We start from the raw sequence: 17,982 nt of genomic DNA, 5'->3' as shown, positions 1-17,982 counted from the left end.
GACTTCCCTTCACACAGCCTTTGAGACCCAGCCAAGGAGAAAGGCACCAGCGTTATCACACGGAGCAGGACAGGGCGCACGTCCACGATCACACAGGCCCGTTGTAAGATTCGTCCGTCCGCTGCTTGGAGGCGTGGCTAGGATACTCAGTCAGTTCATTCATAAAATGTGGAGAAGGCGGGGCTAGACACCACAATTTACCCACCAACACATGACTGGGTCAAAAAAGAGGCTTAAACCGAGGTAGTGGGCAGCTAAACATTTATTATCCCCCCCCCCTAACTCAACTATCTCACATAGGAAGCCCTGTCTAGCTAGCTATCTTCATCTCCGGAGGGCATATTACCCCCGAGAGACAGCTCAGCGGAACCCACAACTCACCACCTCGGAACTCGAGTCTCTTTCCCGCACACCTTTTTTAAAGAGTCTCATCATAAGCGGTCCACAGGTGAATCCACTCAGTAAAATCACATAGTCCTGCGATCTCAACATTCCACAGCATCCTTGAGCACCCTTACTACTGTGCACACATGGCATGCCTACTTAGCATTTACATTGGTGCCATGACCCGGATGGGAGTGAGGTTTAAGGGTGAAAAAACTGAAGCTGTGGAGCCAAGCCTCACTCCTCTTATCTCAAGAGGTCCACTAGCAACATACTTTCTAGAGACTGTGGTCCTTAGCATCATTGTTAGTTTGCCCCTCTACCATGCCATTTAAATTGGTGCCGTGACCCGGATGAGAGTGAAGTTTAAGGGGTTGAGAGTAACTGAAGCTGTGCAGATAAACCTCATGCCCCTAATCTTAAAAGACACACTAGCAATGTATTTTAAAGAATGTGGTCTTTAGTGTCCTTGTTAGTGTGCAAACTTACCATGCCTACTTATCAGTTACATTGGTGCCATGACCCGGAGGCAAGTGAGGTTTAAGGTAGTAAGAATAACTATAGCTCTTGAGCTAAACCTCACTCTCCTGATCTCAGGGAGTCCACTAGCAACATACCCTAGATAATCTGGTCTTTACTGTACTTGTTAGTGTGCAGTCCTACCATGCCATTTACATTGGTGCCATGACCCGGATGGGAGTTAGGTCTAAAGGGCTGAGAATAACTGAAGCTGTGCAGATAAACCTCATGCCCCTAATCTTTAAATATGCACTAACAATGTATTTTAAAGAATGTGGTCTTTAGTGTATCCTTGTTAGTGTGCACACCTACCATGCCAAATATCAGTTACATTGGTGCTATGATCCGGAAGGGAGTGTGTTTTAAGGTAGAGAGAATAACTAAAGCTCTTGAGCTAAACCTCATTACCCTGAACTCAGGAGGTCCACTAGCAACATACGCTAGACAATGTGGTCTTTAACGTAACATTACTTGTTAGTGTGCATTTCTACCATACCAGTTACATTGGTGTCATGACCCGGGAGTGAGGTTTAAGGGGGTGAGGATAACCGAATCTGTGCAGCGAAACCTCACTACCCTGATCTCAAAAGGTTCAACAAGCATCATACACTTGAGACTGTGGTGTTTAGTGTTCTTGTTATTGTGCCAACCTACCATGCTGTAATCACCTGCTTCAGTCCCACTCAGTTCTGGAGGGATTATATTAGTGCCGTGACCCAGATGAGAGCAAAGTTTAATAGAGTCAGTGTAATTGAGGCTTGAAGTCACTGATCTCAAAAAAAATTAAAAAAAAAAACACTCAGATTAGGTTACACAGACCTGGATGGCTTACATGAGCACACTTTACGCTTTTCAATAAGTGGACAGGGGTCATTGTAAGCCCTCTGATTGGTCTGCAACTACAAAGTATAATTTGTAGCACAGTATGGCCACAAGCAAATCACAAGCTTTGCAGTTTAGAGACACTCTGACAGTCACTATGGCAAAAAGATTTGGCACTTATCAATAATACGTAAAGTGTTGGCTTTTCTATTGTCAGCCAAAGCAAACTATCATGATACAACAGGATATATTTGCTTTTGCACAGAATTTCATAATATTTACGTATAAAAACGTGTTGATTATTCTGGTTACTTCCTGGAAACATTTTTTTCTGAAGAATTTTGAAGCATATTAAGCAATACTGGATTTTGTCATTCTGACCTCAGACAAGATATTTTTTACCCTTAGTTTCCTTGGTACTTGTCTGTAGATGTGGGAGGGACAGAAAATGGCCCCACGCAGAATCTCAACCCTGCAGTAAAGCCCGCAGTCTCTACATACGTCACCAGTTGAAGTAATGGAAATTACTTCTCACTAATGTTGGGAGTCTCTAACTGGATAAATTAAGACATAAGTGGAAAAATTATATTGTAATTCTGTTGGCATTTGGAAAAACTGCAATACAATTTTCCATACCTTTTCATCACAATTTCACTGTTGTTTTAGTCAATTCAATTCAATTCAATTCCCCTTTATTTGTATAGCGCTTATACAATGTAGATTGTGTCAAAGCAGCTTCACATAAAAGGTCACAGTAAATAGGAACAGTGTAGTTCAGTTTGTAGTGTTTAAGTTCAGTTCAGTTGAGCTCAGTTCAGTGTGGTTTAATAATCACTACTGAGAGTCCAAATATTGAAGAGCAAATCCAACGATTCGCAGCTCTACAGATACTGAACCATGCAAGCCAGTGGCGACAGCGGAGAGGGAAAAACTTCACTAATGGCGGAAGTGAAGAAAAAAAAACCTTGAGAGAAACCAGGCTCAGTTGGGCACGATCATTTTAATTTCTCCGCTGGCCAAACGTCTTGTGCAGAGCTGCAGTCTCAGTGGCGGAGGCTGGAAGCTGGCCTCAGCGAAAACTCGTCTGTCTCTGGAGCGTCACAGGAATCAGTCTCATGTTCTCCACTCCTCCATGACCACCACAGTAGCTGCTCGGGATACGGCCCGGTCCAGGATATGGAAACCTTGGGATCATCTCGTCGTTGGTCAAAAAGATTAAACCAGTAATTTTGGCCAATCATCAATTTCTTCCTGTTAATATTTACCCAAGAGTAACTTAATATCACTGGCTCCCCACTATCACACAATTCTTTTTGCTTCTAATGAGGTTTAGCTCATTCTACAAGGCTATGACTGCATGTGTTATTTTGAGTTGAGCGCTATAGTAACCCCAGGCTAAAACAAAAGTAAATAAAGAATTAACTATTAAAATGAAGAACAACTTAAGCTTGGTTTATTTGGTGACAGAAACCTTTGAAACAGACATTTAAAAACATTAACAAATGTTTTACAAACACAAATATACAAACACTTTAACATAATGGACCCAATGACATTGCGAAAGTTCTTTTAGTCTTTAACAGCAACATTGTTGGCTATTATATTTTCTGCCAATCAGTTCACCTTGCTGAATAATATGGCAGGAATTGTTAAATTGCATGCTAAATTATAAAGCCACACTTTGAATCAAAATGTTTAATTAATATTTGTTTATATTCACACAGTGTGACAGTCATCTGACGCGGCTGTAGATCACTGAAACCTCTTCCACAGTCTCCACATTTGACTGCCTAAAAAACAAGACAAATAAAATAAAGAAAAACACATTAGTTCTCCATAATGACTCAACAGCACAAATGTGATCATCATTATTTTCTGCTTTAAACTGCATCATCATTAAATCATATTTCAAAATATGTGTCACACATTCTAATACAGCATATTTAGAATATGACTATTATTCATCTGCTTTCATCATAACTACTAACATCATAACAAGACTGATTCTCTATATCAGCAACTCTGCTTTTGAATGAACTCGTATGCCTCCACTGTAGTCGTCAGATTTGCAAGAATCCCAAATTTTAATAATACGGAGGATGATATAATTTCAATAATAAGTTCAATAATAAGTCTGATTTGAAGCATTACCCACTAACTCATCAGTACCGGTCACCGACATTACATCACCAAGCTTTTCAATACAGTCACCGACATTACCACCCCAAATCTTCAATACCAGTCACCGCCATTACTCGCCCATCTCTTTAATACTGGTCACAGTATTACTTCGCCAAACAATTTGATACCGCTCATCATGATTACCCCCCCCCCCAACTCTTTAATACCGATCACGAATATTCTTCAATACCGGTCATTAACATTTTACCCTTAACCCTTGACCAACATTACCCCCCCCCCCCCCCCCCCCCGAACTTATGAATATCAACCACCCCAAACTCTTTTAATTCCGTTCACCAACATTACTTCCCCCCTCAACTTCTTAAATACCGGTCATAGACATTACATCCCCAAACTCTATAATACCGATCACCAACATTACACCCCCAGCTCTTCAATGCTGGTCACCTCACAGTCAATACTCCCCCATCTCTTCAACACCGGTCACTGACATTACACCCCCAAACGCTTCAATACTGATTAATAACATTACATCCTCAAACTATTCAATACCGATCACCAAAACTTCCCCCCAACTCTCTTTGGCGTCGGTCACCTCACAGTCATTACTCCCCAATCTCTTCCATACCGGTCACCGATATTACACCCCCCCCAAACTCTTCAATTCTGGTCACTGACATTACACCCCAAACTCTTCAATTCTGGTCACTGACATTACACCCAAGAATTTTTAATACCGGTCACCAACATTTTCACCCAACTTTTCAATGCTGGTTACCTCACTGTCATTACTCCCCCATCTCTTCAATACCAGTCGCAGACATCCCCCTCCCTCCCCCAATACTGGTCAACAGCAGCTCATTTGCATTTAAAGAGAAACAGTATTTTACGCAGAAATGTCACAGAAGTGTTCTGGGGAAACTGTAGACAATTTTACATTGTGTAAAAGAGAATCACAGGATCTGTATAATATTACTGTTGTTCTCACCTCACTGCAGCATCCGGCTGGTGAATCCCGATATTGTCATAGTGACATTCGTTCTCTTCTGTTCTCTTCTTTGGTTTCTTTTTGTAAATCTGGACAGTTGCGTACTGGATCTCAGTATTATCATCTCTTCCGGTTTTGCTGGATGAAACGCTAGCATACATAGCATTAGCACAATTGGCTGATTGAGAAACACGAACACCGCTCTCTGTTATGCTGGAATACAGATCATCCTGAAATGAAAGAAAGCCAACTGTTTCACACATGACATTTAACTAAAAGCACAATGAGATATTTCCCAAGAGCTGCTGTGAAGTCAGATTGATGATTGACCTGTTTTGCATTGACGTCCTCAGCTCTTGGAGCTTTCTGTTTTCTCCTGCTTTAATAGACACATTTTTTTCAGTGGATTTTATGTGGTCACAGTTTAATTAATGTACAATTTTCAGTAACAACAAAACATTGAATACAGCTAGTAGCTTAATAATCTACTAATTAGCTGCTTAGTAATAGTTAGTAAGGTAGTAGTTGGGTTTTGGTGTGTAGAATAGGATCATGCTTTATAAGTACTAAAACACGGTTAATTTGTTAATAATAGGCAGGTAATAAGCCAGTAGTAACAGTGTGAATTGTGACAGAGGGACAAAACTATTATTTGGTAATAATCACATATACATGATTAAATTAAACTTCTACTGTAGACTTTTAATCAAACTTACATTATGAACACAATAATAAGGATGATGAGTAATAATCCTGTGAATGCCAGTGTGATGCCCATCCAGACATGCCAACTGTGACGTACTGAAAAATGAAGAATGTGAAATTAATGCTCAGAGCAGAACTACTGTGTTGGAGTCTTTATGAAATAAACGTTTCACCAGTGACAGTGACGGCGTCTGATCTCTGAGCTCCATGTGGATTGTGAGCCTCACAGTAGAAGCGTCCACTCTGTACTGCACTGAAACTCTGTCCAGATCCAACAGCTGAGCTTTGATTCTCCTTAAACCAGCTGAAGTTCAGAGCAGGAGGGTTTGAGTCACTGATGCAGCTCAGACTCACTGAATCAGACCAAAGTGGACCAGAATCAGTGACGGACACTGAGATGCTCCTGGGTGGGTCTGAAAAAAGATATCAACTATCAACAAAAACTGATTTGAAATGATATCTTTATGACATTTAATGTCACAGTTACTAAGGCGTCATTAACTCACACTGGACTTTTATAGTCAAAGGATCAGAGTATTTGTCTCCATATAGATATTTGGCCTTGCACTTGTATTCTCCACTGTCATCAGAGCTGATCTTGGAGATGCTGAAGATTCTTCCAGATTTTACAAGTTCTTTTCCTTTAAACCAGTTGATTTCTGCAGGAGGGTTTGAGTCACTGCTGCAGCTCAGAGTCACTGAATCTTCCTCCATTATAATAGCAGGTCCACTGATGGACACTGAGACGCTCCTGGGTGGATCTAACCCAGAATAAACATACACAAAAAATACAAAACATCACAATCTCCATTTAGATGACTTGATATTAGGATTTCATCTGATGTCCCAATTACTAAGCCATCATTAACTCACACTTGACATTTAAAGTCACAGGATCAGAGTATTTCCCTCCATGGTCATTTGTGGCTCTACACTTGTATTCTCCACTGTCATCAGAGCTGACCTTTGAGAAGTTGAAGATTCTTCCAGAAATCAGATATGTATTTCCTTTATACCAGTAGATTTCTGCAGGAGGGTTTGAGTCACTGCTGCAGTTCAGACTCACTGAATCTCCCTCCATTATTACAGCAGGTCCACTGATGGAGATCACAGGAGTATCTGGAGCATCTGCAGGTGAAACGTAAATAAGTAAAAAAAAAAAAAGGTCAATTTATTCCACTTATTCTCTCCACATTAAAATGTAAACGTTGGATATGTATATACTGTGATCAGCTTCACTTTCCTATGATAACTTCTATCTAAATGTTTGGATATAAAACATTTCGCTCCTAATGTGGCATGAAACATCCTCAAAACTTGTAGAATAATTTACACCTCATTTACACTGCAGGGACATGTTCACCCATCACTCAGCCCACCAAAGTGTGTTCATCTTATTGTTGTCATTTGTTTGCTACTGTAAGTATAGGTATGGGCTCAGAATTGATCATAAACAACGTAAATGCATGAACCCATCCTGCATTGTGTTTCAGATCAGAATACTACTGCTGAAATCATTAAATATATTAAAAATGTAGGGTGACCATTTTTTGAATAGGGAACAATTTTGTCGATTTTAAAGCCGAAATATGAAGCTTACAATTTTAAAGAGCATTTGCAGGACTTTTGTCCATTTTGTCCATTATCAGTAGTGTAGAGATGTATAAAGCTCTGCATGATCAAGCACATGCATGATCAAAATGAGCAAAATTGAGATGCTTTTGGGATGACTGCAGAGTATGAGTAAATAATGATTTAAATTTACACTAAAAGGGCTAGAAAGCATTTTTAACACTAGAATTGCTTAAACACTATGTTACATATTTGTGTTATTTGTGCTCTGTTTGTGTTTTTTCTCTCTCGCTCTGCTCTCCCATATCTGCTTTCATTATTCACAGGTTCTGTTCATTGGTCTATTCAGCTGTCAGTCATTTCTCCAACCGGTTACGTCATTCTTACATCACAGCCAATAAGCAAAGACCACCCGTTATAAAAGCGCGGGCCAGACCACTCAACAGCCCCTTTTTTCCCTTCCTTCTCCTGTTTTCTTGTTCTGCTTGTTTTTGTTTATCGTGTTGCATTTAGAAAAACCCAGTCTAACTGTGTATTTTGTTGTTGCCCGTTTCTGTGTGCACGTTATCCGTCCGTTATTCGTATATCACTCCATTTCTCCGTTTACATTGTTTACGAGGCTTGGAGGAAGCGGACAGGTAAGAAGGTCACCTGACATACACTTTGCAACACTTAGGACTACTCTTCTGTATAGTACATTAGGTTAGGGGCGAGAGCCACCCCTTGTACTTTATGGATAGATAGATAGAGTAGACAGTCAGGACTCGGAAGACTCTTCGTGAGTTAATTATTTTGTTTTCACATGGTTAGTTAGCTAGGTGCTTCTGGGAAGTAAGATTTAGTTAGACTTTTCGTTCCTTTAGTGCCACCCACGTCCCTTCTGCCAGCTCTCCTGTTTTTCCCCGTCATTATATTTGTTTCAGTGTTGTAAATATTGTAAATAGTATATTTTTGCCTTTATTTTCTTTATTCTGGATTTATTCGTTGTTTGTTCACTTTTGGGAAATTTTGGTATATTTTGGTTGTCTTTTGCACTTATTCACTGTTTGTATAAATATATTTTAATTACACCTAAATGTCAAACCCCACCATCCCCTAGACTAACATCAGGGGTTTGTAACACACTAAAAGTCATAAAGAAGTCAGAAATATTACATAAACATTTTTATGCTCAGATTTATTGTGATTACATGTTTAAAATGTTTGCCTATGTTCTGTATATCACTGGAATATTAAAGAAAAAAGTGCATATTGTACATCAAATGCATACTTACATCTGACATTGAGATAAACAGCAGGGGAGATGTAATTGTTTCCCTGCACACCACATCTATAGTTGCCTGCATGGTCTCTACTGATTGAGCCAAAGAAGAGTATATTTAGAATACTCATAATTACTGGCTTTGAGTTTCTGTACCAGATGAATGTTGGTGTGTCAGTCAGTTTACAGCTGCTTTTACATGTCAGATGGACTGAATCTCCCTCTGTCACTCTCTCAGGAGACTCCAGCTGAAGATCTGAACACAACACACACATTATATCTAGTGCTGCTCTCATACACTGATTATTACTCTACATAATGACCACAAGAGGAGAGAAACCTCAGGAAAGTCACCTGTGACAGAGAGATTCACTCCTGGAATGCCAATCCATTTATTAGCAGCTATTTCAGTAGTGAATCTGCAATAATACTCTCGTTCATCTTTTTTCGTCACGTGACTCAATCTGAGGTTGCAATTCCGCTGTTTATCTCCCAGATACTGAAGCCGCTGATGGTACTCAGGGTCCACAGTCAGATCTGGAAACTCCTCATTCTCTTCTTTAACTCGTGTTTTAGTCCAGAATGCAGTTATAACAGAACTTAAAGAAGGATATCTATATGTGCAGCTCATTGTCACTGTTGAGTCCATTAGTGCACAGATGTGTAAAGAGCTGTAACTCACACCAAAACCATACTGACCATAAACTCCTGAAACAAAACATTAATGAAGAAATAATGAAAAAGTCTATTAAAATTAATGTATTAAAATTATATTCGCTGACATGAACTGATTTTATTTGAGGTCTACATTTCCCAATACATCACTTAATATGTATTTGATAACATTACTTAATGCAAAATCAATTCTTATGAACCAACATGGAGTATAGTTAACAATAGTTGCAAAATTATACAGCTCATATTTTTATTGATAATTGAAATACAGGAAGTGTAACATCAACAATATTTTGCACAAGTTTTAAAATTATAAAATGCACTTACACATTACATATAGGCAATTACACTATTGTATTTTTGTCAATGTTTTAGAGCAAAAAATAAATAAATTCTCATCTGTATTGCCATTTTTACTGCATTCCAGAAAAGTAATTTCCATCTACATCATACAGCATAAAATCCATGATACAGAACCATTCTTGTTCATTGGGTATGAAAATATGTTGCCGACATTCATTCATGCCATCCACTGGTTGTGTAACGATCATATGATCAGGCATTGATGAATCAGGGAACAATATGCAATAGTTAAGAAGACCAATCAGAGAGGCTATTTTTATAGCCTCGATTTTGTAATGTTTTCAACTTTAATTGGACAGGACAGTGGAGAATATTGACAAGAAAATGTGGAGCAGATATAGAGAAAAGGACAAAGGCTGAAAATCAAGCTCGAATCATTGCGAATACCACAGTGCCACATGTCGACACACTAACCACTTTGTTATTGATAGTAGTCATGTGATGTCACACCATTAGAGAAACGATACAGGAAAAAATACTGTCTGCTGCTGACCGACAAGTCATGAGTGGAGGGATTTCTTTTTTTGTCAGAAAGCTGGATAACTGTTCTGCAATAAAATGCCGAAAATCCCTCATAGATAGAACAGCCAGAAAGGAAACTATATGGATTTGTGCCAAATGGTAGCATTGCTAACTTATAACGATCTACAGTACATATAAAACTGTCAGTGCGTTTGTCTGTTTTTTGTACAGTTTCTATTTTTATTTGAAGGTTAAGTGCAATTAAAGTATAAACTGAAATGCAAAATCAATGTATAAAATCAAAACAAATAGGTTTTCCCTACCAGCAAATGTTAATGTTAGCAAAACAAACCAACACAGAATAAAAAGCACACTGATGTACTATAACGCCATCACCAATGACTAAACCACTGAGGAATATCCACAAGATAAATGTAAATATTGCAATGGAGATGGAGATCCCAGTGTACAGTGCATCTGGAGAGTATTGATAGCGCTTCACTTTATTCACATGTTTTTATGTTACAGCCTTATTCCAAAGTGGATTAAATTGATTGATTTCCTCAACATTCTACACACAATCCCCCATAATGACAATGTGAAGAAAGAGTTTTTGAAATTGCTGCAAATTTATTAAAAATAAAAAAGCTGTAAAATCACATGTACATCAGTATTGACAGTGTTTGTCGTGAAGCTCTAAATTGAGCTCAGGTACATTCTGTTTCCACTGATCATTCTTGAGATGTTTCAGCAGCTTCATTGGAGTTCACCTGTGGTCAGTTCAGCTGATTGGACATGATTTGAAAAGGCATACACCTATCTATATAAGGTCCCAGGGTTGACAGTGCATGTCAAAGCTCAAACCAAGTATGAAGACAAAGGAATTGTCTGTAGACCTCAGAGACAGGATTGCCTGGAGGCAAAAGGCTGGGGAAGGTTACACAAACAATTCTGCTGCTCTGAAAGTTCCAATGAGCACAGCGGCCTCCATCATCCGTAAGTGAAAGATGTTTAACTACCAGGACTCTTCCTAGAGCTGGCCGGCCATCTAAGCTGAGTGATCGGAGGAGCAGGGCCTTAGTCAGGGAGGTGATCTATAACCCGATGGTCACTCTGTCTGAGCTCCAGCGTTCTTCTGTGGAGAGAGGAGAACCTTACAGAAGGACAACCATCTGTGCAGCAATCCACCAATCAGGCCTGTATGGTAGAGTGGCCAGACGGAAGACACTTCCCGCCTGGAATTTGCCAAAAGGCATCTGAAGGACTCTCAGACCATAAGAAACTAAATCCTCTGCTCTGATGAAACCCAAATTGAACTCTTTGGAGTGAATGCCAGGCATTACGTTTGGAGAAAAGCAGGCAGCGCTCATCACTAGGCTAATAGCATCCCTACAGTGAAGCATGGGGGTGGCAGCATCATGCTGTGGGGATGTTTTTCAGCAGGAGGAACTGGAAGACTAGTCAGGATAGAGGGAAAGATGAACGCAGCAATGTATAGACACATCCTGAATGAAAACCTGCTTCAGAGTGCTCTTGACCTCAGACTGGGGCGACTGTTCATCTTCCAGCAGGACAATGACCCAAAGGACACCGCCAAAATATCAATGGAGTTGTTTCACAATAACTCGGTGAATGTATTTGAGTGGCCCAGCCAGAGCCCAGACCTAAATCCTATTGAACATCTCTGGAGAGATCTGAAAACGGCTGCACACAGTCACCTCCCATTCAACCTGAAAGAGCTTGAGAGATCTTTCTTCATAATTAAGGGGTATTGTGTGTAGAATTTTGAGGAAATAAATTAATGTAATCCATTTTGGAAAAAGGCTGTATCATAAAAATTGTGGAAAAAGTAAAGCGCTATGAATATTTTCCAGATGCACTGTATCTGTTATAAGTGTATTATGGCCCACTAGGTCTCCGCACAGGTCATGTCTGTCTATACTTAAACACAACACTAGCATTTCCAAACAAAAGCAGTATATTCAGCATATTTAAAGCGCTCCATTTTCACAAATCGAAGATGCTGGAGTAGTGTGGATGGAAAGCATAAACATATCAAACCGTATGCATTTTAAAATGTAAACGCACTGTACTGTGAACTGCACCCCTTTAACATTTGAGCAAGAGAAATCTGGGAAAGCTTTATTATGTCAGTAATGTCACTTTTGCTCACAACTGGTTCTGTGATCTATAAACTATCATTGTTATGTCAACAAACAATGCTAAATCTAAACCACTTAAACCCAGAGTGGGTGCAGACCAAACTAAAACTAATCTAGTGAACCAGCTTGAAGCTTGTAAATCCATTTCACAGTGGCTCACATCATATTGGTGGTCATAATGTTTTGGCTCATGTCTGTATTTTATTCTTGGAGCTGCTAGCATGCTAACAAGTCAAAATTTCTGTCCTTTTATTAACAGTAGAGACTCACCTGCTATGAGGACTATAAAGAGCAGAGAAAGAGGATTCATGTTCACCAGCATCACTACAGGAAACAAAATTATACACTGTAAATCATTACAATATAACAACGTATCAATAGCAACGTGAACATCAGTGCACTGTACTGTAAATACTGCACAATATAAATACACCTCAATAACGACATTCATTGTTGGAGGTTTTACATTTTGGAAACTACACAGTGACAAGTGATTAATTGGTGTGACTTTAAAAAAGTGAGTTAACCTGTTGCCTAAAATTGAGTTTCACTGACTAAAACAAAATGTCCATGATTTATAATGAGCACTAGGCAGACAAACAGGAAACTATACAGCATAAAACTGATGGAAAAATTCCTTCATGTTGTCCCAACACAAATAGATTAAATAATTTAATCATGTTTACTAATTTAAGTAGATTTAACAGAAAACCATTAGAAATAAAAAAAGAAAACATAAGAGCCGTGTTGTTCCAACTAATTTTAAATGGGTAGTTTGAACAAGCAGTAGGTAGTGCTTTCGCTGGTCCGAGCCTCGGCTGGGTCAGTTGGCATTTCTGTGTGGAGTTTGCATGTTCTCCCTGCGTTCGCGTGGGTTTCCTCCGGGTGCTCCGGTTTCCCCACAGTCCAAAGACATGCGGTACAGGTGAATTGGGTATGCTAAATTGTCCGTAGTGTATGTGTGTGAATAAGTGTGTATGTATTTCCCAGTGATGGGCATCCGCTGCATAAAACAAATGCTGGATAAGTTGGCGGTTCATTCTGCTGTGGCGACCCCAGATTAATAAAGGGACTAAGCCGAAAAGAAAATGAATGAATGAGTTTGAACAAGCAGCAAAAGCTTTTTTGGAGTGTATATTTTATGTCATGTTGCTTTTGCTTCGATGCTAAAGCAAAGCTGCACAGACTGATTTTTTGTTGTATTAAATTCCAGTGCCTGGTAAAACATCTCAAACAGTCAATATTAATACAAAACTGATTAAACCATGAAACAGTGATTAATTTAGACAAATCTACGAATTTTAATAGATGAATAAGGACCATTTGCAGGAAAAATGGCTAGAAAATGTTTAACTTTAAGGTATAGTTCACCCAAAATGACAAATTACTCACTATTTACTTTCCGTTGTGTGGTTTTAAACCTGTATGTGTTCATTTACTTCTGTTGAACACAAAAGATGATATTTTAAAGAATGTTGGAAACTTGTAACCATTGACTTCCATAGTAGGAAAAGCAAATACTATAGAAGTCAATGGTTTAATGTGAACTGATGGTTTAATGTGTTTACTAACTGAATAAACAGCGATTAAACACAAGTACATCTTATTGAACATTGATTTTCATCACCAATTATCAGAGTAGATCAGTTTCTCAAGCAGTTTGTGATTAATTTTGGAAACAGGAGATGAGCCCCTGCTCTAATGCGCCACCTGGCTAGAGAAACCCGTTCTCAAAGATTTACTCATTATTTGGGGAGCACACATATTCTGAATTGGCAGAATTCAAATGAGCCATTTTAATCTAGATTAATTACAGTGAGAATCTAGATTTTTTTTTTAAATCTATGCCCACCTATAATATATATAACTGAAATGTTATATTCTTTGGTTTTCAATCAACTAATTTCATTCAAAACTTCACTAGCCAGGGCGTGAGAGACCTTAACCTTTTGTCTTCTTGAGCACAAGCTGAGCCAAAGGGATGCAAATGCTATGTGCATGGTCTCAACGACTGTGCCTTTGTCTTTGTGGATTCATTAATGCCAAAGAAATTATTTTGTGGATAAACTTGTGTGGTCAGTGGCTGGACAGGTTCTTTCACCTATCTACTTCATTTGCATGCTTCGTTTAGCCATCTCCACCTTTAACCACTGCCCCTGTCCTAAAAACATATTATAGACAGGACGACTCTGTCTCAAATCAGACCCATTTTAAACTTGTTTTAGGCTTGTGCTAGATTTGAAGACAACCAACACGATTTCTGCTCGTAACGAGTCTCCTGGACTGGGTGCTCATTTCTTCAACACAATCTTTCTTCAAACATTTTTAGTGTTCAACGTAATAGAAGTCAAACAGTTCAGCAACAAGTAAAGAGTAAGTAACTCGTGACAGAACTTTCATTGCTTGGGTCAACCATCCCTTTAATTAACATTAATTAGGCTCACCACCTAAATATCTACAGTTTCAAATCTGTCAGTGACCACTTATGCTAATAAAGATCATACATGTATAAAATGATAACTAGCTAGCCATCGTAATAGCTATACACCACTAGGTCACAGTATGTCACAGATTTCAGTATCTTACTTAACAGTTCCACATTGCAACATGTTTACTCGCTCTTAAGTAACTAATCGTTTCTTACAGATCGCTAAATGACAACACAGACCAAATCAGAGACACTCGAAGAAAATGTTTCTAAAGTTTCTAGCAAGACTGTAGATTCATTTAATAGTGAATAAGTGCATCTCTTACCGTGCTGTAGACTCAGGCAGCGAGAGTCCGGGAAAGTGAAGTGCAAATGTAAGCTGAAAAAGTTTGTTCACGGTCTTTCCTTCCTCTTTTTAACATCTATTTTAGCAATCTGCCACATTGCAATGGCAGAGACAACTCAAACGCAAAGGAAACCATTCGCTGAATCAGCAGGATTGATAGAAAGGATTAATAGATACAAATAAAATACACATCTGAATGCAAGACTACAGAGCTGTTAAAGTTTTAGAGAAACTTTTAGACTTCCTGGTGAACTTCTTGCAACTGTGATCAGCGTTGAAGAGTTTCCGACACACTTGATGTTTTTGCTTGAAAGAGAAGGAACTTCTTCATTTTTATAGACAGTGTTACACAATAAGGTCAAACCATGCATGAAGATCCGGGGTCTAAAATCATCATCATCATCATCTGTTTCTTTGAGCTGTGAACATCTGTAATTATTTATTTATTATTTTTTAGGGTTTTTTCATCTTTATTTTGAACAGGACAGTGAAGGTTACAGACAGGAAAGTATTGGAAGCAGAGAGAGGTGAAGGGTCGGCAAAGGACCTCGAGCTGGGAATCGAACTCGGGTCGCCGTGAGCACCATGGTGCTATATGTCGGCGCACTTAACCACTAGGCTACTGGCGCCGACCAATAATTTTTTTTAAGCATATTAAAAAACAAATAAATAAAAAATAAATAAATAAATAAATAGGAATATGTCAGAATAAATAAATGACACACTCATACACTACGGCCAATTTAGTTCATCAATTCCCCTATAGCGCATGTGTTTGGACTGTGGGGGAAACCGAACACCCGGAGGAAACCAACGCCAACACGGGGAGAACATGCAAACTCCACACAGAAATGTCAACTGACCCAGCCTGGACTCAAACCAGTGACCTTCTTGCTGTGAGGCGACAGTGCTAACCACTGAGCCACCGTGCCTCCCCTCACTTAAATATGAAATAATAATTAAAATAGTAATCATTAAACAGTCAAAATAATAAAAAATAAATATAATAAATAAAAATACAGTAAAAATGATCAAAATAATAAAAATAAACATGTGTTCTCTCCAACACTGGGTCAAATATAGGTTAAAAAGTGTCATTGACATTTAATTGAAAATACTAACTCGTATCAACACTGGGTTTGTCCACATTTGACCCAAGAGCGGATTACAACAACCCAACATGTTGTGTATAAGTGTAGTCATATTCTTTCATTAGTTTGTTTATTTTGAATGCATTTTAGCCAACTAAACTAGCACTTTTAATAGAGAGTACTAGTACTAAATGCAGCTACTAACAAGCCAAACTAAAGGATGACCCAACTTTACCTTCTTTGTCCTGAAGAGGGAGCTGTTACTACATCGGTGTTCACTTAAAGGGACAGTTCAACTCAATCAATTCTGCCATCATTTACTCGCCCTCCATTTTTCTTTTCAGATATTCGTTCGTTCATTTTGGCCTAGTCCCTTTATTAATCAGGGATCACCACAGGGGAATGAACCGCCAACTTATCCTGCATATGTTTTACGCAGCATTTCCAGCCACAACTCAACACTGGGAAACACCCATCCACACTCATACACTACAACCAGTAGCTTATTCAATTCCCCTATAGCACATGTGTTTGGACTGTGGGGGAAACCGGAGCACCCGGAGGAAACCAACGCCAACATGGGGAGAACATGCAAACTCCACACAGAAATGTCAACTGACCCAGCCTGGACTCAAACCAGTGACCTTCTTGCTGTGAGGCGACAGTGCTAACCACTGCCACAGTGATGCCCTTTATAGATATATTTGAGCTTCTTTCTTTGGTTGAACACAAAAGAAGATATTTTAAAGAATGTTGGAAAACTGTAACTATTGACTTCCATACAGCATATATAGTAGGGCTGTGCGATTAATCGAAAATCCGATTTCGGCTTCTAACAATTATGAAAAAGCATTAATGGAGATAAACGATTATTACATCATATACCGCCGCCTCTCCAGTTGTACACATGTGTTGCTCTGCAAAGCTCAGTTCCAGGTGAACATTACTAAAAGCATGTGCTGTAATGTAACGTTTGCAGCACGGGACGCGCATCATTTACTGATGAACATTAGAATCATTCATGTTTAAAAGCGCGAATGAGACCGCATGCTTCTGTGTGTGTGTGCGCTTAGCCTCGGAGACGAGCGGAGCACACACATCTAACGCCATCTTAATGCGAGCGCTTTAATGGTCAAACACATGCACACTGGTGTCAGAGCGCGGTGTTTAGTGAATATTCAGATTAACCCTCATTTGTGTAATAAACAAGTTGAGAATCAAAAGACAAGTGAAAGAGAAACCATATCAGAGCCGCACTGCTCTTAAAGTGACAGCGCAATATTAATCCTGCCGCCTGTTTTTATTATGAATCAAACAACAGATGGAGAAAATCCCTCACTGCTCTTGACTGAAGGACTGCTGGAGCTGAAGTTTTCTTACTGTGAAGATGCTTAAAGCTCAGTTTGCTTCATATTTTTATTCTATTGTATTTATTTCCTTTCCTTATTTACAGGGAGGAAACTAACTGTGCATATATACAATAAAGTCAGAATTATTAGCCCTCCTGAATTATTAGTGACCCTTTTCCCCCAATTTCTGTTTAATGCAAAGATTTATTTTTAACCCATTTTTAAACAGATTTAATAACTCATCTCTAATAACTGATTTATTTTATCTTTGCTATGATGACAGTACATTATATTTGACTAGATATTTTTCAAGATACTAGTGTTCAGCTTAAAGTGACATTCAAAGGCTTAATTAGGGTAATTAGGCAAGTCATTGTATAACAGTGGTTTCTTCTGCAGACAATCAAAAATATATATTGCTTAAAGGGGCTAATAATATTGACCTTAAAATAGGTGTCAAAATATTAAAAACTGCTTTTATTCTAGCCGAAATAAAACAAATTAGAATTTTTGCAGATGAAAAAAATATTATAAGAAATACTGTGAAAAATTCCTCATTTAAACATCGTTTGGGAAATATAATATATATATAAATATATATAAATAAATTCACAGGAGGGTGAATAATTTTGACTTCAACTGATAATTGTTTTGAATAATTATGATTACAATTATGACCAAAATAATCGTGATTATGATTTTCCCCATAATCG

General features: G+C 38.6%; 1 protein-coding gene across 1 annotated transcript; it reads right to left on the bottom strand.

Moving 5' to 3' along the window:
- Positions 1–3,168: 3,168 nt before the first annotated feature.
- sc:d0284 (uncharacterized protein LOC100135433 homolog) lies at positions 3,169–14,862 on the bottom strand. Its single transcript, XM_056455231.1, has 10 exons — positions 14,810–14,862; positions 12,326–12,379; positions 8,748–9,101; positions 8,407–8,649; positions 6,434–6,688; positions 5,734–5,973; positions 5,572–5,656; positions 5,186–5,234; positions 4,856–5,085; positions 3,169–3,515 (listed from the first exon to the last, which is right to left on the bottom strand). Exons 2-10 carry the CDS (start codon positions 12,375–12,377, stop codon positions 3,458–3,460), a joined length of 1,566 nt encoding a protein of 521 aa, XP_056311206.1. The 5' UTR covers positions 12,378–12,379; positions 14,810–14,862; the 3' UTR covers positions 3,169–3,457.
- Between the last annotated feature and the right edge of the window lie 3,120 nt (positions 14,863–17,982).

This window comes from Danio aesculapii, chromosome 1, assembly GCF_903798145.1.
Source record: "Danio aesculapii chromosome 1, fDanAes4.1, whole genome shotgun sequence".
Classification (NCBI taxonomy): domain Eukaryota; kingdom Metazoa; phylum Chordata; class Actinopteri; order Cypriniformes; family Danionidae; genus Danio; species Danio aesculapii.
Note: the sequence above shows the minus strand (reverse complement) of the source record. Positions and strands in the feature narration are given on the sequence as shown.

Excerpts from the sequence above, each read along its gene's own strand:
- sc:d0284 (XM_056455231.1), bottom strand. The coding sequence starts at position 12,377 with ATGCTGGTGAACATGAATCCTCTTTCTCTGCTCTTTATAGTCCTCATA. Across the intron at positions 6,689-8,406 it reads TGTTTATCTCAATGTCAGAT|ATGCTCCAGATACTCCTGTG; the intron begins GTAAGTATGCAT and ends TTTCACCTGCAG. Across the intron at positions 5,235-5,571 it reads CTTATTATTGTGTTCATAAT|CAGGAGAAAACAGAAAGCTC; the intron begins GTAAGTTTGATT and ends TGTCTATTAAAG.